The sequence below is a fragment of the Eublepharis macularius genome, chromosome 2 (genome assembly GCF_028583425.1).
Source record: "Eublepharis macularius isolate TG4126 chromosome 2, MPM_Emac_v1.0, whole genome shotgun sequence".
Taxonomy (NCBI): Eukaryota; Metazoa; Chordata; class Lepidosauria; order Squamata; family Eublepharidae; genus Eublepharis; species Eublepharis macularius.
Genome location: NC_072791.1, coordinates 153,567,395 through 153,592,507, shown reverse-complemented (window position 1 = coordinate 153,592,507; position 25,113 = coordinate 153,567,395). Strand labels below are relative to the sequence as shown.

General features: G+C 48.1%; 1 protein-coding gene across 1 annotated transcript in view; it reads left to right on the top strand.

Annotated features, from left to right (window-relative positions):
• SPEG (striated muscle enriched protein kinase) overlaps positions 1–22,538 on the top strand; it is a 147,665-nt gene extending 125,127 nt beyond the window's left edge. Inside the window, exons 30-41 of the mRNA XM_054970456.1 lie at positions 172–2,404; positions 7,047–7,202; positions 7,570–7,686; positions 8,356–8,523; positions 8,645–8,767; positions 9,705–9,869; positions 11,222–11,966; positions 15,081–15,320; positions 17,672–17,895; positions 19,052–19,127; positions 19,474–19,623; positions 20,573–22,538. Of these exons, the coding sequence (XP_054826431.1) occupies positions 172–2,404; positions 7,047–7,202; positions 7,570–7,686; positions 8,356–8,523; positions 8,645–8,767; positions 9,705–9,869; positions 11,222–11,966; positions 15,081–15,320; positions 17,672–17,895; positions 19,052–19,127; positions 19,474–19,623; positions 20,573–20,777 (4,602 nt within the window). The 3' untranslated portion in view covers positions 20,778–22,538. The remainder of the gene's footprint in view (positions 1–171; positions 2,405–7,046; positions 7,203–7,569; positions 7,687–8,355; positions 8,524–8,644; positions 8,768–9,704; positions 9,870–11,221; positions 11,967–15,080; positions 15,321–17,671; positions 17,896–19,051; positions 19,128–19,473; positions 19,624–20,572) is intronic.
• Positions 22,539–25,113: the final 2,575 nt, after the last annotated feature.

Sequence of the window (25,113 nt, the reverse complement as noted above, 5' to 3'; positions counted from 1 at the left end):
TGTGCTTCCTAGACTCTACAACAGGAGAGGGCACTTTCCATAGGTATGTCAGCACAAGCTAAGAGGACAGAGCCTTGTAATGGAAGTTGGGGATGTGATTAGGACTCTCTGTATTTTGGCTTGAACTGCAGCTCATTTCTTTTCCACCCCAAATATGCTCTCTGTCCCCAGCGCTCCCAGATCAGTTACAAGTGCAACATGGTGCCACGGCCTATCCCAGAGCTTCTGGAGGACACATCCAGCCACTTGTCCATTGCTGTGCCACGCCTTCTCAAGGAGACTTCAGTACTGTCCTCGTCTTCTGACTCTGATGACCCAGAAGAATTGCCCTATATTCCCATGCCCCATCAGCCTGAATTTTCTGGTTCTCGCATGTCTCTTACTGAGATCCCCACAGATGATGAGCCTCTGGGCCCAGATGGTACTCCAGTGGATGAAGAAGGTACATCCATGGAATGGCAGGATGAAGAACAGGTTGCTGCTGGGGACACCAAAAGAAAGGAAGAAGTGGAATCCTCTGCCAGAAGGCAGAAGAGCATGTTGCCACGGAAGCGCTCTACAGAGGCTGAGGAGCTTGGCTGTTCTGATGAGGAGACTCGTGATGCCAGGAAGAGGGCCGAATACCCAAGGAAAGCCCTGAAGAAAGGTTCTAGTCTGGATTCCCCAGAAACATCAGACAAGACTTCACGCAAGGGGGAGCTGCGTCGTGGCAGTTCTGCAGATAGCGCACTATTGCTTAACCTTCCCTCAGATGAAGCTGAGTACCAGTCTAATTCCCGTAAAAGGTTGACCAAGGCAGCCTCCATGGAGTTGCCCCGTCGGAGCCCCAGTCCTGGAACATTGTACCATAGGAAGGGTGGTTTGCCTGAGGAAGAATACACTCAGCGTTTGGAGCTCATGCGCCAACGCTTGCTCCGTGGCAGCCCTGTGGATGGCAAATTAAGTGGCTTGAGAGGACCCTTGCTGGAGACACTTGGCCTTGAGAAGAAGGTGTCCCGGCCTCCCAGGTTGGAGAAACAGCTGTCTCCTGGACATAAGATGGTGCGTGCAGCCTCTAGCGAGACAGCCTCTCAGCAACTGCCCCCTGAGGGGCGCCTCCTCCAAAAGAGCAGCTCATTCAGTCAGGGGGATGGGGAGCCTGTTATCCTGCACCGCCGCTCTGGAGCACCACTAGAAATCCCCTTGGCACACACTGAGGCCCAGAGACTAAAAGAGACGCCATCACTCTCAGCCTTAAATGAGTCCAGACCACACACACCCCATGAGGTTCCCTCCAAGCCACCCACCCCTGAGATGGAAGAGTCAATAAAACCTAGTACTAGGCCTAGCTTGAGGAGACCAACAGCAAGGGGCTCTGAGGACAAGCCATTGACTAGATTCATCAAACCTGATACCCCAAAGTCTACAAAAGCCATAGTTCCTTCAAGGGAATCAATACCACTCACACCAATTTCACCCACTCCTGGCAGCTCAACACTCAAAAATTCTGCCTATGCCGAGGTTATGCAGTCCATCATGCTTCCAGCTCACAAGGAGGCAACATATTCATCTGCTGCTGCCCCAGAAAGTGTACCCCAAGTTTCCTCAGCAGATACACAATCCCACACTGCTGTATATGACAAAGTGGCAGCTCCGATATCTGGCAAGGGGTCATCTGTCCCTGCTCATTCCTCTAGTACTGAACGCATCTTGGACATTGATTCCCAAGAGGTATTTGAAGCCAAGTTCAAGAGAAGCCGGGAAGGCTCCCTCAGCAGGGGCCATAAACTCCTTTCCAGATCAGAGGAGCGGCAGCTGGTGGGGCCCCAGGTGCGAGAAGAAGGCATTTATCGGCCAAGCCCAGCGGGTGCTCCACTAGAGCTGTCCAAGTCTGTGGCCTCTCGGCGCCTGGGTGAGCGCTCTCGTTCAGTGCAAGACCTGCATGAGGTGGAGAAAGAAACTGGTTTCATTCGCAGGATGTCAATGCGACTCCGACGCACGCCCCCCACTGAGAGGAGAAAGGTGAAGGAGGAAGAAGCAGGGGGAACCATAGTCCAGGGCCAGCGGCTTTCCAGGAGCCTGGTGTCCAAGGACAAAAAGGATTCAGACAGCCTGCAGTCAGACCCCGGATCCAGCGAGTCACCTGTCATGGCTGTACGCAGGAAGATTGGCACCACCATGGAGCGACTCTCCACACACCTACGCAGCCATTCACAGCAGCATGCTGATGGAGACCACACTGTCACTGTTGGTGACCGCATCAGACAGCCTGAGAAGAGAATTCCTTTGCTCTCTCAGCTACGTCGTGCAAATTCTGAGGGTGAAAACCTGCGTCAGGTGGGCATCCCACAGAATCAACTGGCAGCCCAATCTGCCAATGTCCCTTCCACAGAGTCCTTCCAGTCTGAGACATCCACAGGCAATGGTAAGCATTGGGGAAGGGGGCATATTGAATATATTGCTGTACAGATGCATAAAGAAGATGGTGCAGGGATTCATCACCTCAATCTTCTAGCTTTAGAACTAAAGCAGGTGAGCAGGAATCCTGTGTGATGTGCCTTGTTGCTGAGCTGCATCATTTTAGATTATATATGGGATTAAATTGTCTAAATGCTTCCTCGCCTAAAATATTCCTGAAACATACAAAACTAATGTGAAAGGGGAACATATGAAAGGGAAAAGGCTAGCCTAGAAACATACTGGCATGCTGATTTTCTACATAGGAAATATTTTGTGCAGGCCTTCAAACACCTGAACACCCTGCTGTCTGTAATGATACAGTCCAGCAATAGTTACATTGCAAGGTGTCTCTGCTCATCAACTTTAACTGTTACAGCAATCCCTCTATATATCTGGGGAAGAAAGGGATGACATTCCTGTGGGCCTGTACCTTCTGCAAAGTGAGTTCCCTGATCAACAGTGGAGGAGGAGATACTGTTTCCTGCAAAGAGACTGTTCACCACCCAGTATGCATGTCATAGCAGAGGTAGGCAGGTTCGTGGAACACTGGGAATTCTACCATTAGGGGCTGAAGTTTGAAGCTCCTCCCCCGCTCCATCAAAATTGAGAAAGGAGAGGAATACAATGGAAGACAACCGCATGACCTTCTCTACTTTTTGGGGGGTCTCTTAAAAATTAATCTTCATCTCAAATTCAAACCAAAAGTTAGGCATTTGGAAGGGAAGGTTGTACAGTGAGTCATAGTCTCTCTGAGGAATGTGGCTCACAAGTCCCTTCCACATATTAAGCTTATTTTCTCCTAGCCTAAGCTTCACTGCTGGAATCCTGGTTGCTGGTTGACTGCCTATTAGCTCCCTCCTTCTCTGCAAATTTATTTATTTATTTATATCATTTATAGTCTGCCTTTCTCACTGAGACTCAAGGTGGATTACACAGTGTGAGAATAGTACAGTCAGTGTCAAGGACAATTTCATAAACAATGCCATAAGGTAAATAAACACAAGTTTACAAAGACATAACATTAGCAAGAATCCGATACAGAGTTAAATAAATGCTGAAACAGAACATAAGCAGTTCTAGGGCTGACATAGGAGCACATATTTAAAGCAACAGAAAGTATGTAAGGCAACATAGCAGTACATAAGGCAACATAGTGGTGAAATCTATGGGTGAAGTCTATGGTCCCTAACTCATTAGCAGAGCAACTGAGACCCCTCCGTATAACACAAAAGCCTTTTTGAATAATTCAGTTTTGCATCATTAACAGAAAGCTAGGAGAGTGGGGGCTCTCCTAACCTCAGGCAGGCTGTTCTACAGGGAAAGGGCCACCACAGAGAAAGCCCATGTACAGGCTGCTGTTGATTTCACCCATGCGCAGGGTGGCACCTGCAAGAGGCCCTGTTCAGATGAGCAAAGTTGCCATGGAAGAACATAGGGAGGGAGGCAGTCCCATAGGTATGCCGGCTGTGAAAAGCTTTGTATGTGATAACCAATACCTTGAACTGAACATGGCAACTGAGCCAATGGAGTGACTGCAGAATGGGGGTGATGTTCATGCTCCTTCTCAGGATGCAGCGTTTTGCACCAAGTGGAGTCTTCTAGTTAACTTAGATGGGAGACCTATGTATAGTGCATTACAGTAGTCAAGTTTTGATGTTACCATAGCATGGATCCAGGTGGCCAGGTCAGTCATGTTGAGGTAAGACGCCATCTTCTAGGCTAGAGTGAGGTTGTAGAAAGCATTTTTTGCAGCTGACTTAACTTGTTTTTCTAGTGGTAGCATTGGGTCCAGTATAACCCCTAGGCTCTTAATCGAATTTATAAGGGTCAAATGAACTCCATCAAAAGTAGGGAGTACAATGTCCTTCAAGATCTCTGCCTTCCCAACAAGCATCATTTCCATCTTGTCTGGGTTCAATTTCAATTTGTTCATTTTTAGCTATTTCACTACAGCTGTCAGGCAGCAATGCAATATTTCTACTGCATCCTGTGGGGACCTGGACAGTGAGATATAGAATAGGGTGTCATCTGCATATTGGTGACATCCCATAGCTGCAAATGAGTTCTCCTAGAAGCTTTACGTAGAGATTGAATAACATGGGAGATAAGATTGCGCCCTGAGGAACCCCGCAAGGTGGAGCTCCCATTCTGCAAAATGCAAGGTTTGCTAGCCTCCAGGAGACTGGGATATCTCCCAGAATTACAAGTGACCTGCAGACTACAGCAATCCATTCCCCTGAGGAAATAGCTGCTTTGGAGAGTGGACTGTATTGCCACTGAGGTCCTCCTGTCCCCAAGCCACACCGTCCCCAGGCTCTGCTCCAAAAGGTCTGGAAATTTCCCTAACTGGAGCTGGCAACACTAGCAAAGGCAAACACAGTGGTTGTCTCCTGTGGCAGCCTTTTGGTTGTTGGTGCTACCTCATTGACAGCCATTTTGGGGTGGTGGTAGAAATGCCATCCTCTGGCTGAGGATGGGGACCCCCTGTCCTCAGCCCCTGCCCCTCTGTCTCCACTCACCTGCCGGCAAGGGGGGAAGGCACCCTTGGGGGAGGCATGCACGCGCAGTGCATGCATGCGCTTGAGGGTGATTTTTAATCAATTGCCCCTGGCATGACCCATAGGTTCCCCCTTGCACCGGAAAATGACATCATCAAAATAACATCATTTTCCAGTGCTATGAAGGAGTGTGTGCAAGTGAGGGTGACTACACTGCTGCCTCCCCCCTCCCCCCCACAGGTTGGACTAGGGTTGCCATTCCCCTGCTGGGGATGGGGGATCCCCCGCTCCCACCCTCCACCTCCCACCCCCGCTTACCTGGCTGGCGGGGGAGGCACGGGCCTCCCAAAGCCATGCTCCCGGGCAGCACAGCACTCTTCCATGGGCCCAATCTGGCCCGATATGGGCCCAAATCAGGCTGGATCCGGCTGCTGAGGAGCAGGGGAGTGTTCCTGCACTCCACAACAGCCCATTTTGGGATGATTCAGGCCTGATCTGGGCTGATTTGGGGACCCCCACAGAGCGCGGGAGCGCTCCCAGAGCGGCCGCGGCCCATGCAACGATGTCACTTTCCAGAAGTTATGCCATCGTGTGGGCCCAGGAGAGTGCATGCAGGAAAGACAACAGAGCAGGTAGGTGCCAGGCAGGGGGGGGGACCTGGCAACCCTACCTTGGACCCTGGGGGACCTGGCAATCCTAGTGTAGCAGTCACCCCACCTCCTCTCAAAATTCCAAAAGTGTCCGCAGGCTCAGAAAAGTTGGGGAATAAGCTTGACTAGCTCATTCCTAACTCTAGCTCTGCACATATACAATCTGTAGCGGAGCAGCCATTTTCAGCCACTTCCAAATTGTACCTCATTCTGCTGTGTGTGCAGACTAGTCCTGACTCGAGTTTCACTTATTTTGCTGGGTTATTTTAACATTTTTAGAAAAATGGCAGGAGTGTGAGATAGGTAATGATACATCCCAGCCCACCCACTATGGCAGACAGTAAGCCTGGTTGTGGATTACTTTGCAATGGCAAGCTTTTTTTCTAATAAAGAGGGAACTGTTGGGTCTTGTACCTCCCAATGTCTCCCTGCCCTTTAGTCCTTTGTCAAACCTGGCAGTTGTTCTCCCTGATCCCAATGGGGTTGCCAGGTCTCCAGGGGCCATACTGGGGAGAGGGGGAGGCGCCAGAATTTACCTCCTGTGCGTGAGCAAAGTGCACTCCTACAGCCTCCCATCAGAGCGCGGTGTGGAAGTGTGCATGTGCTTTGTGTGTGTGCCTCTCCCCCCCCCCCACCAGCCAGGTGAGTGAGGGGGGGCAGGGGCTAGGGATGTAGAGCTGAATTCTGACCTGAACCTTAGCACTGGAAGTAAATTCTTCTAGTGATAAATTCTGGTGAGCCTTGGTCAATTTAAACAATTGATCTGTGCCTCTGTGGCTGAAATTATTCTTTTAATTTTACAGAAGCGTATGGTTCAGTTTTTAGAAGACTGAATGTTTTTTTTTAAAAGAACTATATAAATCCCAACTCAAGTCTTGATGCATTTGTTCTTTGGGGCTTTGGTAGTAACTGTGAAAAGGTCCCCTTAAAGGTATATCAATTGATACACTTATTCCATATGCTAAGGACTTTTTCTTCTAAAGAAATGCTGTGGATCAACTGTGCCTTGGAAGTCGAGCTCATCATGTCCTCTCCCATGGAAGCCATTCCTTCTGTCAATGAATGTGTAGAAAATGGTGTTGCTCAGTAAGGAGAAACGCACAAGGAGAAGAGAAAGGGAGGTGTCAAAATTTGTCATGCCAGCTCAGCATCCTCCCTTGTTATGAAGTACACATTCCAGAAAAACAATAGTAGAAATAGGGATTGAGGAAGGTTCCAAGACGGTCTCTGGAGAGGTGGCACATACAGTTTCTAATCTAATAAATAAATAAAAGACCAAGATGGAAGAATGAAATGGGTTCTTGGAGCTGACAATAGAACTTGTGAGATGTGGAGCTGTAAGTGTCAAATCCTGCATGGAGGACAGACAGCAAAGGAAAGCCAGCACTGTGTCAAACAGGTCTCCAGCCATTTCACAGAATATTTTGTCTAGCTGTCTCTCGCGTGTTTTTCCCCATAGTTTCCAGCTATGGCCATCGTCGTGGTTCTCGCTGGGAGCGCTGGAACATGTCCCGAGCCAAGAAGGACAAGGTTGCATCACAGCCCAACCTTCCTGCCAACCTAAGAGGAGACGGTGTTGTTGTTTTGAGCCAACCCTATGTGCTCAGTGAGTCAGGTATGGCTCTGGGATGGGGCACTGCTGTGAGAGAGGCTCAGTTCAGTTGGGGGACCTGGGGGAATGGGGAACTACTCACACCTGTTCTTCTTTTCTAGAAAGTTACAATTACTCAGGAAATTGGAGCGGGCCATTCTGGGGGGGGGGGAATTGATGATAGTGGAGAAGGCTTGATCCAGCTCCCCAGAGAACTTCAGCTGTCCTCTCTAACTTTTTCTTCTCCAGGGCTATAGTTGTAGCCTCCACTTGACTGTTCAAGTGATCATTCTCCCCAGGAAAATACGCCTACTAAACTTTTTACTATCAGTTTTGAAGTGCCTCGCAGCTTCCTCCAGTTCATAATTTCTGCCTTTATTTTCCTCTCTAGACTTCCCTCCAGTTTTCCACATAAAACTGAAGGACCAGGTGTTGCTGGAAGGAGAGGCAGTGCAACTCTGTTGTCTTCCTGCGGCCAGCCCTGCCCCCCACATACTGTGGATGAAAGGTAGGCATCAGGAGCAGAACGGATGTGTGTGTTGAGCGACAAGAATCAACCTTGGCTCCCAAGAGTCCCATAATGCCTGGGGGTTGATTTTGGTTCACATCCACCTAAACAGCCAAAGAGGCATCCTACCAAACAACCGAGATATCACTGAAGGTGGACCAACCATAAAGCTAAGAAAAAACTGAAGTGACACACAGCCTAGAGCTCTAGCATTGAACTGAAAGCAGTTGTTTTAATTTTAAATATTATTATAATGTTTTAATATCTGTTATTTGCCACCTCAGGGATTCTATTTGAATGTAAAGGCAACATATTAATGCTTTAAACTAATACATTTGAGTAACAGGACCATGACAGAAATAGATGGGACCACTCTATCCCTGGATCTCTATGGTATAGGTCTTGTTTGATTGGCATTGGTTGCCACCCAAATAGTTGCATACATGTGGGATCCAGAAGCACCAGTTTAATTGCATTGGGATTGGGACATCTTGGGTTCTGCCAGCACAAAGATACTTCTGCTGCATTTGAAGCTCACATATTTAAGCAAAACTACATAGGAAGTTAGCTACATAGTTCAGGATGGAAGAGGATTATGGAGGGCATTGTAGGAATGCTATTGGTGTGTCCAAAGAGGTTGTGTTTGTTGAATATTCCTGTCTCATGCAGATAAGTGTGCTGTTGTATCAGAGGGCGTCCTCAACATTGTGGCCTGTAAAGACGGCCGTCAGCTGCTCACCATCTCTAAAGCCTCTAAGAAGGATGCAGGCCTTTATGAATGCAATGCTACAAATGCCCTGGGCACTGCCACCAGCTCCTGCACACTCTCTGTAGCACGTAAGCGCAGAAGGAGGATGTCTCATGACTCCCCCAGACCTCTATGGGCAGGTCTGTCCCACTTATTGTGTTTTGTCAATTACCTCAATTATCTTCTCTTTTTCAATCCCGCTCCAAACAGGGATTCCTGGGAGACCAGGCACTCCAGAAATCCCCCAGAAGTACAGGAACACAGTTTTGGTTCTGTGGAGGCCAGCAGATAGCCAGGCACCATGCACATACACTCTGGAACGCAAGATGGATGGTACGCACCAGTTGGATGCAGCAATCATTTCTATTTCCTTTATAAAATAGCAAAGAGTCCAGTAGCACCTTTAAGACTAACCAACTTTATTGTAGCATAAGCTTTCGAGAGCCACAGCACTCTTCATCATGAAGAGAGCTTTAAGACTAACCAACTTTATTGTAGCATAAGCTTTCGAGAGCCACAGCTCTCTTCATCATGAAGAGAGCTGTGGCTCTCGAAAGCTTATGCTACAATAAAGTTGGTTAGTCTTAAAGGTGCTGCAGGACTCTGCGATTTTGCTACTGCAGACTAACACAGCTAACACAGCTCTGGATCTATTTCCTTTGTAGAAACTCTAGTGGTTTTACATATACCCTCATCTGAATCCCTATCCTCTTTTGCTCCATTTTGGGGCTTCCGGAGGTGTTGTGCCTAACCCTGCGGTTTTGGCAGTTCTTCCTTTCTCCTCCCATCAAGGACCGGAGAGATCAATGTGCCCTACCTTGGGCAGATCAGTACATCTACACATCTCTTCAGGGACTACATAGGATACTATATTGGCTCTCATGGCCTTATGTGCAGTATCCCTCTGATTAGGTCACAGTGCAGCCAATACCTGTCACATGCTACCCTATTCACTGGTTACCTGACCATTCCAAAACAGCCAATGATGCATGCAGGCAGAAAAAGAACATTCCCTGTTCTCCTGGCCCATTCCATTCTCTTTGTGTTCTACTCAAGTCATGTATGGAGTCAGGCTAAATTTAAGAACAAGAGCCAAAGGTCCTCATCTGTCTAGACAGGTGAGTGTACCCATACCTTAATCTACCGTACCAGAAAAGTGCAGTTTCTTACTTGCCACTTCTGCTGAGCCCACACAACAAACATCAAAAGCAGCACCAAGTCCCTGTGTCTGAGGAATACACCCACTAATATCCTTCTGTTCCTTACCCAGGGGAGCATGAATGGAAACTAGTCAACTCAGGCATTGCTGACTGCTACTTCAATGTAACAGATCTTCCAGTTGGGAGCAACGTCAAGTTCCGTGTTGCCTGCGCCAACAAGGCTGGACAAGGACCCTACAGCAACCCCTCAGGGAAGGTGTTCATTGAGAGTGCAGGTGAGAATGTGGTCTTCTTAATGCTGAACCCCCGGCTCAGTCTCAACATACCAGCTGGTCAGACTGTTATTTGTAGGGATGTGCTTGCCAGGTAGTACACAGCCTGGAGTTCCTATAGTCTGAGTTGCTTTCAAACTAGCCATTTTGTCTGGAATTGCCATCATGCAGCTATCTTGAAGAATCCAATGGACGTCAGTGCTGTCTGTGCTGCCCTCTCAGTTTTCAAAACCAATTTGTAGTAATATTTTTGTCTTGAAGGTTGTTATGTTAGTCTGTCCAGTGTAATCTGGGATCAATGCACCTGTGAGGCAGAGTGGCTGGGTTGGTGGTATAGTTGCAGTTGCCCCTGACATTCCCTGGGTGGCAGTGCCACTTTTAAATGACCTGCAACACAGTCCTTTGCCCTATTATTTTTAAACAGCTCCAATTGCATAAAGATAATGAAACCAGGAAATGTTTAATTAAACAGTCCATTAGAGCAAGTGGGGTGGAGCATAAATTCATAATTAAAAAAAATGATTGTGGGAATGGAAGTTTTCAAAAAATGATTTGAATTCCTCTGATTTGCAACACAGAAACAGTACCAGTAACAGATCAATTTAAAAGTTAACAAACAAATGGTAGGATCTCTAAGAATAAACAAGATAAGATTATGAACTAAAGGGCTAGGAAGTAAGAACTCTTACAGAATTCAAGATGTTTTATTTTGTTTTGTGCTTGCTCATACATTTCAGTTCTGTAAAAGAAGAGCAGTGAAATAGTGCTACTGTCACTTTTTTAAAAGTAGGAGTTACCTAGAGTTACCTAAAATTGCCTATAGATTCTAAGAGAAGCTAGAAGTGTCGGCTGAAACAGACTGACTAGACTGTCTCCTTTCACATTTGAAAAGCTGTGGGAGTGGGGGGTACAGCAGGGAAGGCACCAAGGCACGCCAGCAGGCTTCCTTAGCTGGCTTTCTGATAGGAGTAAGGTGCTAATCACTTTTGCCTTTGCTTGGGGACAGAAGATGCACGATCCTAACAGGAATCCAATGCTATATTAACTGCCATGTCAAACCACATGTATATTCCATTTTCACCTTACAGTGGAAGAGCAATGCAACAGCAATCCTAAAAAAACATAGTGTGGAAAGGAACCTGGTTTCAATCCCACCCCATGGCACTGGACCACAGTTTCCCTCAAGAGGGAAGATATTTCTTACTTCATTTGGCTGTGCTGTAGTTTCCATTTCACTTTTCAGTGGCTGAGAAGGGCCCATTTGAGAATTCCACACCATGAATTTTCATGTGCCTCTTAGCTTGGACCAGGGTTTTGCTTATTGCGGCTGTCTTATTCCCTTTTCTCACATGCAGAACCCAAGGCTGCCCACTCAGCTGTCACTGCCAAGAAGAGTACAACTGCCACAGAGAAAGTAGCTTCCAGCAGATCTACTCAGACCCCTCTTGACCAGCTTCCACGGCCAACACTCCAAACCACAGAGCCCCAAATGCCTTCCACCCCTCCAAGGAAGCAGAAGGGGTCAGTGCCTGCACTTGGACATGCTCCATCCAAGGAGGAGAAGCCTCTGGCTGCAGAGAAAGAAAAGGCCACTACCATGCCACAGTCCTCCAAAGATGCATCTTCTTCTGAATATCCAGCCATCACAGTGTCTTCTCCAGAGCCAGCACTGAAGCCTACCAGGACTGCATCTTCTCTCAGTGCCCACAGTGCCTCAATGACCACCAAGGTTTCACCTGGCCCAGCCACCACCCCTGGCTCTTCTCTCTCCAAATTCTCTCCTATCTCCCCTGCATCACCAACCAACATGGCAGACTCACTAGTGACCATCTCCCCCAAAGCTGTTCCTTATGTGGCCACCTCTTTCGTCTCTAACCCACCAGCAGCACCCACTGACACGGAAAATGCATCCAGTCCCCTGGCAATCCCCCCTACAGAGGAGGTGCCTTCCTCTGCGTGCTTTGTGAGTCGAAACATGACCCCTAGCAGGGACACTGGGAGTGGTGCCAGGGGCAGGCTCACTTCTGCTGCAAAGGATGACTCATCCTTGCGCCAGGGGGTCCCTCAAAAGCCCTACACCTTCCTGGACGAGAAAGCAAGGTAAGGGACTTGTCAGTTCTGCGCAGGGATTCTCAGTATTAGGAGCAATGCTAAGAGAGATCTTCTTTGATCCTAAATGTCACAGAGGTCTCCATGTTGTAGTAGCAGCAGTCCCAGCCCTCCCCCTCCAATTCCCTTCAGAGGATTGTATCCCACTTCAGAGGTCAACCCTTCCCTTTCTACTCAAGGCAACCTAACTTGCTGCCTTACAGTATAGGCAACCAAAATCTACTTGTTCCTCTGTCTCTCATCTCTACTAGACAGTCCATGGAACCATTTTTACTGCATGACAGATGATTTGTAGAAGCCACTTCATGCAATCAAGCCATCAGAGGTGTAACAGGCAGCTATTCTACATGTTATGCAGAATGATGTGGTAAACCAAACTGGTAGAATTTTGGAAGAAACCAGTTCAGCTTGCAGGTGGAGACTGCCATTTTTATAAATGTTCCCTCAAGACACCCCTCCCATACACAGTAAATTAGCAAGCTTAAGGAGGTTAGTCTAGAACTTCCCAAATCCAAACATTCAAGGGGAATGTTTTAGTGTATCCTTCTTTCTAGTGTGCTGGTTTGTTACATGCAGTGCACTTTTTACATGGGGTAGCATTAAAAAAAGATAAGAGCATATACGAAAATGGGCCCTGCTGGATCAGACCACTGGTCCATTTAGTCCCGCATCATATAGTGGTCAACCTGTTATCTGGAGGACCAACCAACAGGGTAGAGAGGCTCAAGGCCTCCTTTTGATGTTGCCTCAGCATTGATCTTTAGAAATGTATTGCCTCTGGATCTGGGTCATTTTGGCTAATGGTCACTGACGGACCTATTCTCCATGAATCTGATACTCTGCAGGGGTGCAGTCCAAAATTCTTCTACCTCACTTCATTCTGCAGAATGAATTGAATAGCTTTGATCAAATAGAGTCAAGTTTATGAAGTAGTGAACTTGTCAGCCGATGACTAATTTCTCTTGTCCATGTGAACTGGCCACAGACATTGCAGTGACTGGATGCCAACTCTGACCCAAATGTCACCAAGGTTAGGTGGGGTGGGGGAATGTTCGATCCTCTTGACAGACTTTGGCCTGGCAGATTGGCGCTCTGATAAATTATCAATCTGCTTGTAACCCAGAAGGGAACGTGAAGTTATAGAGAGCAAGAAATGGGGCTGGACAGACCGTTGCACAAAGCTACCAGGGATCAAAACAATGTCCCACTTCTTCTCTAACATAAAGCACTTCTTAGGGTAAGGGTAGTAAAGCTACACTGTCTTTATGCTACTGGGGAGTACTGAATTGCTGCCAGTGCAAGCTTTTGTCCAGGTGCCATCCCCAAGTTTAAGGAGGAGGGAAATGCCTGTGACAAGATGTGAGCTATTTCCACATGGATTATCTGCCCTTAGTTCAATGCTTTTGGGGAGCATCCTCCCCCCGCCCTCACCTTTCCCCACAACATTGTGGTAAATCCGTGCACCTCGAAGGGGTTCCCTGGTCTTGCTCCAATCTTTCTCAGACCTGCTTTGCTCTGAAATTTTGGGAAAGATTGCAGTGAACCCTGGATGGCTGCAGTGTGGGTGGGAAAATGTGGATTTTCCAGCCTATATGGCAGACATTTTCTCTGACCGTCTCTGTAGCAGCCATGTCCTCCTCCCACCCTCAAGGGCTTTTTATGTTTTTTAAAATCAGCACTAGAATATCATTATATAAATATACTGTTGTAACATAAGTGTAGCAGGTTCTTTGAATTCTCAGTTGTTGTTTTTTTAAATGGAAGCTTCTAGTCCCTTCCCTTGCAAAGATATAAGGAAAAATGCATATTTTTTGCAAGGAAAGGGACTAGACCAGGATTTCTAAACCAGGGTTCCAGAGAACTCTGGGGTTCTACTGGACATCATCAGGAGTTCCACAAGAAATCATGGCATAAATTTTCTTGACAATAATTTAGCAGTAATTGAATTGCACTCCCCATCATCAACTTTTTCTGGCCTCTAAATGTTTCATAGGTAGCGGTTCTTTGGGATTTGAAAACATTAATTTAGGAGTTCCTCCATGGGAAAAAGGAGGGGGACACTGGGCCAGAGACTTACTTTTTAAATGAAAGCTGGGAATTCAGAGAACCTGCTGCACCTATAGTTATAGCCTTATATTGATATAATAGTATTTTAGTGCTGAATTCTTTTTTTAAAAAAAAAAACTGCAAAAGCCTGGGTAGTCCACGGACTGGTTGCTTCTTCTGGGGGATTGGGGCAGGGAAACTGAGGTCTAGCAAAGTGCCTCAAGAACTCTTGGTTGTTACTTGCCTCTCCCACTCACCTTGCCCACAAGGTCACAATTCATGGGAAAGGCAGGGGGGAGGGAAAACCTCCCTCTTTTTTCTGCCCCACCTCTCCTCCTGGCAAATGACTTCCTTATGAATCCTCACATGCATTCTGAAGATAGGATTTGAATTATATATGCTATATAATTTTTGTGATTAAGCAAATTGCATCAGTACCATGTGATCTCTGGACCTGAACCAGTCCTCAAGGAATTTCACCAACTTCAAGCTCTCTGCTCTTTTAATGCATCAGCTGTTTTTAAGATCCAGAGCCAACCGCACTTTTGGATGTTGAAGCACAGGGGAGGAATAGGAAGCACAAGTTATTTGCACGTTCTGTTCTCTGTGCCTCTTCGTAATGTCCCAAGCAAACCTAGTACAGCTTCCTTCCATGGAGAGATGTATGAGCATTGCATCTGTCTTCATGGGGATGGGGCGGGGGGTGTACATGTTCTGCTTTGGATGTCACAAAATGATATGTTGGAGGATGAGTGAGTGGCTTCATGTTTCCCCATCACTGGTTACCGTGGTGCTGGAAAAAGACTCCAGTCACAAACAAACTGGAATGTCTAGTCTATACCACAACTGGTTTTGATGCTGATCAGAGCACTTGAGAAACTGGCCCAGGTTTTGAGAAGCCAAGCTGCTTGGGAAACAGGGAAACTATCGGCTCTGCATCAAATGTTGTGTCCCTGCTTCTCATCTTTACTTGAGCTTTGTTGGGGGATTGTGCCTTAGTTGGACAAGCCAAGCAAGCATTCAAGACACACACTGAACATGTTCCATATGTATGTTCAGGGGTCGGTTTGGAGTGATCCGAGAATGCAAAGAGAATGCCACAGGCAAACGCTTTATGGCCAAGATTGTCCCCTATGAGACGGAGGGTAAGCAGAGTGTTCTTCAGGAATATGAACTTCTTAAGGGCCTGCACCACGAGCGCATCATGGCATTGCACGAGGCCTACATCACACCCCGTTATCTGGTGCTCATAACCGAACATTGCAATGGGAAGGAGATTCTCTACCACTTTGTTGACAGGTGTGTTGGGGTCTCATGGCAGGTCTGGGAGGGGGATGTATGGGGCAACAGATGAGTTTGGGAGGTAAAGTCACATACAATTACAGATCAAGGCACAAAAGAGCTTTTATGGATCTCTGTACATCCTAATCAGTTTTAGTTGACCTGGAAATCTGTGAGGAAATCTGTGATGAGAGTTGACAATTTGGGCTGCTCAGGGCAATTAATGAGGATGAGTTACAAATGAGCAGAGAGGAAGGGAAATGAAGGCCAGTTAGTCCGGTCGTCTTTATGTTACCTAAATATTTAACAATATTATCTTCATCCAGACTACAATCTGACACAAAATGAAGGCAGCAACATTGTCCTCTAGAGATTTTGTAGGGGCCCATTTAGTATAGCTCCAGCAAGACAACCATACCCTGTGCTACAAGGACCCAGAAAAGCAGCTATGGAAGGAGCTGCTCACATTATGATTCCCCCTCACAGTGATCCATCAAGTCTTTTGGGAAAGATAAGAGTGTGCAAGTTATTCCCACACTATGACATTCATGATTCCTATGAATGTGTAGTTGGATATATTCATGTTCAACCCATGTTTCCCCACCACTTCTTCTCTCTGTGGTCTAGTGTTTAGAAAGTTGGGTTTGGATCAGAGACACTCAGGCTGAAGTGCCCCACTCCCAGCTTACTGTGTGCCCTTAGTCCAGTAACTTTCTCTAAACCTAACCTATCTTACAATATTGTTTTGAGGTCAAAAGGCGAGGACCATGTACACTGTCCTATGCCCCTTGGACGAATAGCTGGATAAAAAACATCTTCCATCCCTGGGCTTAATTGTCTGTTTTAAACTTCTTGGGGCAGGAACCTGCCTGTTAAATGTTTGTGTTGTATAAGCATCACAAACCTTATTTATGGTACTGCATATATAAAGGAGGAGGATGGTAAAATCATTATGGGAATTTGTCCAGAGTCAAATGTCAGAAGACCCCAGATGCCTTTCTGTGCTGCTAACACTCTTATTTTACTGCCGAGATTTTTATTTCAGACCATTCTCTATAAACAAGAGCTTTCCAAAGCCCCTTGTTTTTATTTTTATTTTATGTTGGCAGCCAAATGCTTTGTGTCTCTGTCCTGGATTTAGCACTATTCAATATTATGATTAACAACTTCAAAAGAATGTTAGATTTTGCTGATGGTACAGAACTAGAGTAGGTGGGGGATTGCAAAATCTTTAGGCTATGATTCAAATTAGAACAATCTCCATGAGATGGAACATTGGGCAGGCTGGGGGCAAAGCAATGAAATCCAATAAAGGGAGTGGATAAAGCATTAGGCACAAAAAAAGACCTCACTATCCCCGGTGGACACATAACAGAAAATAGATGGCTGAACCTGCAAGGGGGCTTGTTTTTCAGATTACACACAGTTATACTCAGCAGGATCTAAGGATCAGGAGATTCAAAAAAGTAACTATTACAAATGCACTACTTTTTTGCAATCTAAGTTTGACACACCACCAATATCACACACACACAAAACAGGGTGAGACCAACCACACACACACATACAAAAAACCCTGAGCAAACACCTCACACCCAAATTCCAGGAGCGCCTTCCTCAGGATTTTGAATTTATCCTCCTCCTAAGTGCTTTTTTGTAGATTAGTTGAATGTATGTTAGTGATGGTGCCTGGAAAGCTGTATTGAATCCAGGTTAACTCATGTGGACCTAGGGTTGCCAGGCTCCAGGTGGTAGCTGGAGATCTCCCGGAATTACAACTGATCTCCAGCCAACAGACATCAGTTCCCCTGGAGAAAATGCTGCTTTGAAGGGAGGACTCTGTGGCATTATACCCCATTGAGGCTCCTCCCCTCCCCAAATTCCACTGTTTCCAGGCTCCACCCCCAAAATCTCCAGGAATTTCCCAACCTGGACCTGGCAACCCTATGTGGACCACAACAGTACGATAGTTAAATTACTGAAATTAAAGAGAAAAATAGTGAGGTGGTGTCCTGGTCAGACTTTGATAGTTCAACGTTATGTTACCCTGCCTCTCAGCATGGGAGGACAGGGTGGATGGAGACATGCCTAAATTTTAATTCAGCCAAAAGCTTTAAGCCAGCCCCAAATGGGGTTGAATGTACAGAAAAGTTTTAAGAAGATTATCTCAACACATTTACATCATAAAAGGAGGTGAACTGTTACTCAACCTAGAGGAGATTGTAACTGAGAGCAATCAGAGGTGTTTAACATCCAGCTCAAGCTCCTGAGTGGTCTTGTTCAGGGCTAATGGCCACCCCTTAAGGTTATTGGTATCAGTGTGGACACAGGGGGTGGACATCCTCTTGACTGCCCGTTTATTCCTACAGGTTCCGTTACTCTGAGGAGGATGTTGTAGGCTATGTCACACAGATCCTCCAGGGACTGGAGTATCTGCATGGACGGCGCATCATCCACCTTGATCTGAAGCCTGACAACATTATTGTCTCTTCCTTAAATACAGTAAAAATAATAGACTTTGGCAGCGCCCAGAATTACAATCCACTGGTGCTGCGCCAGCTAGAGCACCGTGCTGGCACACTAGAATATATGGGTGAGTATATTGAGTGGGTTGGCATATCATAGAATTGGGTAGGAGGATGCCCAGAAGGAGTGAGTGAAAGGCAAGCTGAAGTCGATATACCATAGTACATAAGCTTTAGTGGAAGGGAATTACGTGCTAGTGAGTTGGCAGGGATAGTGAGAAGGCTGATTGTGGAGGTAGCAAGCGGGGAATTCCTCCCCCAGTCATATCAAGCACTTGGTTTCTGTCCCAGCCCATCTTTTCTAAAGGGCTCACACTGAGAAAAAAAGAAGGGACCTTTCTTAGGGCAAAGCTAGACCTGCAGGTTTTTTAAAAAGTGGTGTCTGGATTCTCTGGACCCAACTCAAGTTGCATGCAGCCACACAGCACCTTTGGGGAATGGGTGTTAAAAAATAAGAGAGCCCAAACGGCCTCAGAATGCCTCCACAGGGGGCTCCTCCCCCATTCTGAGGCCATTTGGGCTCTTCTTTACTTTTTACATTTTAACTGCTGTATGGCTGCAGAAACCTGCGTTCCCCAGACCCCAAACCTGCACGTGTAGAGAGACCTTTAGTTCCTTTACAAAACATCCCACTGCTGGATTTTTGAAGTTACTGCCTGGGACTAGAACCCACAACATGGAGCAAGGCTCAAAGGCCCTTCTGAATATCTCTGAAATACTGCCTCCTTGTGGTGAATGATCCTTGGCAGGAGTGATAAAATCGTGATGACTGGGCAGTATCACCATCCAGAATTCACTCCCATATTGCCACTTTTGTGGCTCATCATCCATCCTTTCCCCTTTTTTCTTGCTGTCCCCTCTTGATCCTTTTGCTTCACTCTGTCCATGCTGCCTGAGCATTTCCTGTCCATTTGAGACATACCACGCCTCTCTTAATGATCCCCTTTTGCTTTAACACAGCACTGCAGCCAAGGGCCCCTTTCCTTGCAAATGCTCAGCTTGCCTTTCTGTGCTGCGGCTGTAAGCCTAGAACTGTTTACTGTCCACAGCTCTGCTTTTCCCCCCAAGGAGCTGCTCACTCCTTGGGCTAGGCCACCACTGGAGATTCACCAACACCTTTCCCTTGGAGCCTAAGTTCAGCAAATGAATCTCTGTAGCACAATGACAAGAAGCAGCTCTTTCCGCCACCTGCAGTCATTTTTATGGTTCTTTTTTCCTTTACAGCTCCAGAAATGGTAAAAGGAGATCCAATTGGTTCAGCAGCTGATGTCTGGGGTGTGGGAGTTCTCACATACATCATGTAAGTGAAAGCTAGAGTGGGTGCGTGCAAGAATCTGACCTGCAGGGGAGCACAGATGGGAATGAGTGGTATACATTAGGCAAAGGCATGGGCAGGCCTCATATTTCCTTTTGCCTCATCTGGACATGTCCACAATAGGGACAGGTGCAGGTCATGCGGGTGCAATCATATTTCCCGGATGCTGTCCCATCGACTGGCACCCCTTAGCTCTGGTAAATAACTGCAATATGGCACTTCCTATGGAAGTACTGCTTGTAGTTTGCAGAGCTGGCTGTTTGGATGAATGATTTCATGGCCCTCTTGGGACTGACTTTCCACTCCATCCACCTTCTTGTCTTCCTACTAGGCTCAGTGGTCGCTTACCATTTCTTGAAGTGGATCCCTTGGAGACAGAGAGCAAGATTCTGGCAGGGCGCTATGATGCCTTCAAGCTATACCCCAATGTCTCCCAGAGTGCTGCACTCTTCATCCGCAAGGTCCTCTCTGCCTATCCATGGTGAGTGGCCTAAAAAGAAAAGGCTCTAGGCAGCATCGCTACATGTGTTAGCAAGGGCAGAGTTTCCTTATGCAGACAATTTCAGACCAGCCTGATCCAAAATTTCAGAGATCTTCAAGCCAGATCTTAGATAAGGGGAGTTTATGAGTGCTTTTGTGCAGTATTGTTCTGCAGCAATCATACAGTTGGATCAACCAGCTTTTCTGTTGATTAAAAAAGTGGATGAGAGGGTTCCCTCTGACCACTGGAAAGGCTATGCCAGGCATCTTTGGACCTGCATGGGTGAAAGGTATGTAAGACAGGGACTGGCTAAGGAGGAGAATTTGGTGAGATTAGGAAAAAATGGCTGGATCCATCCCATAGTTCTTGTGATAAAAAGCAGCGCACTGTCTGGCAATGCGATTACTTAGGGAAGGAAACCCTACAATCTGGCATCTTATGACAAAGTCCTATGAGCTGCTGGAGTCAAATGGTGGTATCTGCACTAACACAGTGCCACCTGAAGCCAGTTCTTATCCCGCATCTCTGAAATCATCATTTGATTTTTAGTGCCTAAAGATGATAGCGTGCAACTTCACTGAGCAAAGTCTGAAACCGTCCTCAAACACAAGTGGTTCTTTCACCAACATTGGGGAAGGCTGCTTAGGCTGGAAGCGCTTCCTCCAGTGTTCAGATGCAGACCTTGGGCACTGTAGAGTGAGAATTATAAATCACAGGGTCATGCCTGCAGAGCCAAATCAGAATATGGTCACGAAAGCAGGCTGAAGGCAAGGATTCTTGGTGAGCGAGAATGGGGGCATCCTAGCAGACAAGACTGCTGACCTTAGACCTCAGTCCCACCACTTTCCTACAAGAAGTAACTTTACCAGTCTCCCTGCTGTTTGTCCATTAGCTGATAGAAGGGGCTGAGAAAAGAACGGTTTCCAACTGGTGTTTCTTGTCCTGGCAGGAGCCGCCCCACGATCAAGGATTGCTTTGCCAACCCTTGGCTCCAAGATGCGTATCTGATGAAGCTGCGCCGCCAAACCCTCACTTTCACCACTAGTCGCCTGAAAGAGTTCTTAGTGGAGCACCAGCGTCGGCGCAGCATGGTGGCCACCAAGCACAAGGTCTTACTGCGCTCCTACCATGGCGCCAGCAGCCACATGCCCTAGCCGCCTGCCCTGCCGGAGGAGCAACAGAACATTCCAGCAGGGGGCGTGATGGGCCAAGCACCTGTCCACCCAGCCAGGGTGGGACTGGTTGATATACCTCATGGATCAGGAAGAGTCGTCAGCACTGGCCGCTATTCTTCACGCCACCCACCAGTCCTGGCAATAAGCTGCCTTAGAGGGTCGAATCAGTGCCCAACGACAGAAAATGGCAGGTTGCAAAAATTTTCTACAGTGGGGCTGTGTTCAGGGAGGGGAGACTTACTCTGGGAACTGTGAGGGGCTTTGGAGCAAGGACATTGCTAGGCCAAGGTGAGCAAGCCACCTCATCAAAATAGCACCTCTCTTGGACTTCAGAGGGTCCCTTGTGTGTTATGCCTAAAGTGCTACACCTATACCCTGTGTAAATCAGGTCCCTGGAAGCAACCAGCCCTTTTTGTTGATTAACAGCAGACGTACAATATGCTGTCTGCAGTCCTAGGCAGTGGGGCATCATTAACCTGAGCTGGGAGAAGAAAAAGAGGGATCAACCTTGGAGCCTGTGATGAAGGCTTAGCACTGGGAAAATCAAGCCCCCACCTGTATAGGTGACACACAGGTTAAAGATGGAACTCTTCATTATTTGGGGGCCCTAAGGCCAGGGCAAGGGGCATATGGTGTCCACCCCAATCCTCAATCTTAGGAGCAGCCAATAACTTGGAATGCCAAGGGAGAGAGAAATCAAGAATCAGTAGGAATGTCCCTGGGGTTTCTTGCCAACCACATCTGTTGAGTGTCTACAAAAGGTTGGCAGTGTGAGGCACCTACCAGCAGTTTCTCCTTATTCACTCCTCACTTTCCACTCTGGAAATTTGTTCTTGCAGCATGTACTTTTCTGTCACTTACAGGTGACAGGCACACTGTAGTCCTCTCTTGTCCTTCAAAGCTGATACAGACACTGGCATCTTATCTCCTTGCACGCCTCCTTGAAGTTCCCACTTCCCACATGCCCTCTCTCCCACTCCATACATGCGCACACCACTCCCTTAAGACTCTGTTGCCCACAGCCCATCCTGGCACTTCCAAAACACTCGTAATGAACCCTACACAAACAGACACAGGCTCTCCAAGCTCATGTACCTTGTCCTTCCACAGTTAGGCAAACATGTGCCCCTGTTTGGGCTTCCCAGGATGCATATGTTGGCTCTGTTTGGGGGTGGGGAGGTGAGCTGGATTTCATTGGAGAGGAAGAGATGGGAGGGGGTCTTTCGCCTTTCCTCCTAATGGCCTTGGATGACAGCTGTCTGCCTTTGGAGAATTATTCATTCACAGGGATGAGGAAACAGGCCTGGGTCTTTCAGTTTTGCCATGAAGCTTGGCTTGTGAAGGGTCCATAGCAAACCAGACCTGATATGTCTCACTGGAAATGGTGGAAGCCATTTTGAGACCCAGATCTAGAAGTTCTCACAGCTGCATTCAAGAGCCAAGAGGGTACATCCAAGAGATGGAGAAACACAGACCTGGATTTGGCGAGAATGGTACCTGTTGAGCTGAGCTCGAGGCCAGTCTAGGAGCTTGGCCAGGGCCCAAGTCCTACTGCATGAATGCTATATCCTGTCCAGACTTGGCTGTGTGAATCCACTACCATGATTCCCGGCCTCCATCTTTTCATCCCCCACTCCTCCAGTGCTCCAGTGTGTTTTGATTGTGGAGATGCTAATTTCCTTCTGGTGTGGAGAAAGCAAAGCAACCAAGAGTCAAAATAAAGGCAGTGGATAACCCCAATGGCTCTGTGTGATCTCTGGGAAACTAATACGACAAAGTGACTTATGTCCACAATAAAAAAAAGTTTATCCTCCGTACCACGTCAGAGACAAAAATAAGCACTACTGACAGGCCTATCATTGGGTTATGTACAGATATATTCCTCCCTCACCCAAAAACCCAAGACTAGGAAACCTGCAGCCTGAATTTGTACAATCCAGGACAAGTTTTACATTGGATTCTGCTGTATCTATGATATGGGGTTCTGTGTACTGTGTATGACTCCTGAGGGCAGTTCTCTCAAGCCGAGAAAGCTTCTCCTAGGACACTGTCTCACACTGCAGGGCAGAATGCTTCCTAGAAGCCATCCAGGAATCTTCTAATATATTTCCAAAGAGACATCTGAACTACTGTATATCCTTCAAGTTTCACTTCTGAACTATCTGTTATACCAGAAGCTGCGTATAGTCCTTTGTATCAGTGAATCAGTTCTGTTCTACCATTCAGTTCTTTTTTATATCCAATTCAATTTTTTTTATCCAAGAAAATCTATAATAAATCTATCTATATGTTTTATCCCACCCTTCTTCCAAGAAGCTCACGGTCATGGCCGTCTCCTACTCCATTTTATTCCCAAAACAGCCCTGTAAGGTAGGTCAGCCCAGGAGAGTGGTTGGCCCAAATGAACTTAATGACTGACTGAGGGGTCAATAAACATAACACTAGAAGCTCTATAGCCTCAGATGGCAGGCTCACCTGAAGCAGTGCCTCCAAAGATGACCAAAGCGATTGTGTAGGTTCGCATGGGAGTGATGTTATGCTGGCCCTAAAGCCATATGTGCCTTGAATTGGGACTGGAAGCAAATTGAAAGCCAGTGCAGGTGGAGCCAGACTGGAGAGATATGGTCTCTACAACCCACTGCAGTCAGCATTCTGGACCAACTGTAGCTTTTGGACAGATGTGGGGGTTACTTTGGCTTATGTGCCTTAATAGGTATAATTATTTCTTTACTTCATTTATACCTTCATTTTTTCCCTGATGGTAACCCAAAGTGACTTACAACATTCTCCTCTAATCCATTTTACCTCTACAATAACCCTATAAGGTCGGTTAAAATCAGTGAGTTGGGTGGAAAGAGGGGGTGTGGAGGCTTCCTTGACTTTTGCCCAGGGCCCTGGAATCACTAAACCACCTCAGGAGCTCTGCCTGCCAGCACTAGTGTGGTGTAAAGTGCACACAGCAGCAGTGAAACTTTCGTGGCCTGTCTCTATTTTTTCTTCCTCCTTGACCGACTGTCTTGGTAAACCATCTGTGAGGCTCCTCCCTCACTGGCGCCCTCTCCTGATGGCCTGCCATCCTACCAGCTCTCCAGGCAGGTGTCCTCCGGCCTCAGATAGGCAGGGAAGGGGGTTGCACCACCTTGTTCCTTCTCCTGCCCTGGGAGTAGCAGCACACTCCAGCTGTCTCTCCCTGAAAAATCTTCCTCGGCCTTCACAGGAACCTGAATTTAAAGGCCTCCCCTTGCCCCACCTCCCTGGCTCTGCCCCCAATCGCCACCCAGTCTCCCTGACTGGCCCTGCTCCCAGCCTATCTGATAGGAGGGCTGGGTAGACTCTGCAGTCTCCCGGCCCCACCCACTCCATCCCCACCTAGGGTGGGGCATTTGGTCTGCTCTCTGCCTGGCTCGCCCCTGCTGCTTCTGAACTCTCCCTAGTGGCTCCCTTGGCATCTTGGGGCCTGTGCCTGCCTGGCTTGTGCTGATGGCAACCTCCTGGGAGCCTGGATGAAGTGGAGCCATCTGGGCAACTGCAGGAGACAGGTGAGTCTGCTGAGTGGCTGCAGAATGCAGGACCGGATCGAGGGGGGGCAGGGGGGGTAGTCTGCCCCTGGCGTCCCCAGAGAGGGGGCGCCGGGAGCAGCTGCCAGAGGGCACAGGCAGCCTCACAGCCCCCCCGCGCTGCCTTTCGCCTGCCCCGCAGGACAGGGGGCAGCCGGCTTGCCGCGCACCCCGTCCTGCAGAGCAGGCAAAAGGCAGCACGGGGCTGCGGGGCCACCCACGCCGCGCTGCTTTTGCCTGCCCTGCAAGGCAGGGGGTGCGCGGCAAACCGGCCGCCCCCTGTCCTACGGGGCAGGTGAAAGCAGCGCGGAGGGCTGGGAAGCCGCCTGCGCCGGATCGAGGGGGGGCAGGGGGGGTAGTCTGCCCCTGGCGCCCCCAGAGAGGGGGCGCCGGGAGCAGCTGCCAGAGGGCACAGGCAGCCTCACAGCCCCCCCGCGCTGCCTTTCGCCTGCCCCGCAGGACGGGGCAGCCGGCTTGCCGCGCACCCCGTCCTGCAGAGCAGGCAAAAGGCAGCACAGGGGGCTGCGGGGCCACCCACGCCACGCTGCTTTTGCCTGCCCTGCAAGGCAGGGGGTGCGCGGCAAACCGGCCGCCCCCTGTCCTACGGGGCAGGTGAAAGCAGCGCGGAGGGCTGGGAAGCCGCCTGCGCCATTCGCCGGTAGGCGAATGGCGCGGGCGGCTTCCCAGCCCTGCACGCTGCCTCTGATCCGCCCTGCGTGATGACGTCATCATGCAGCGCGGGGAGCGTGCGCGCGCTG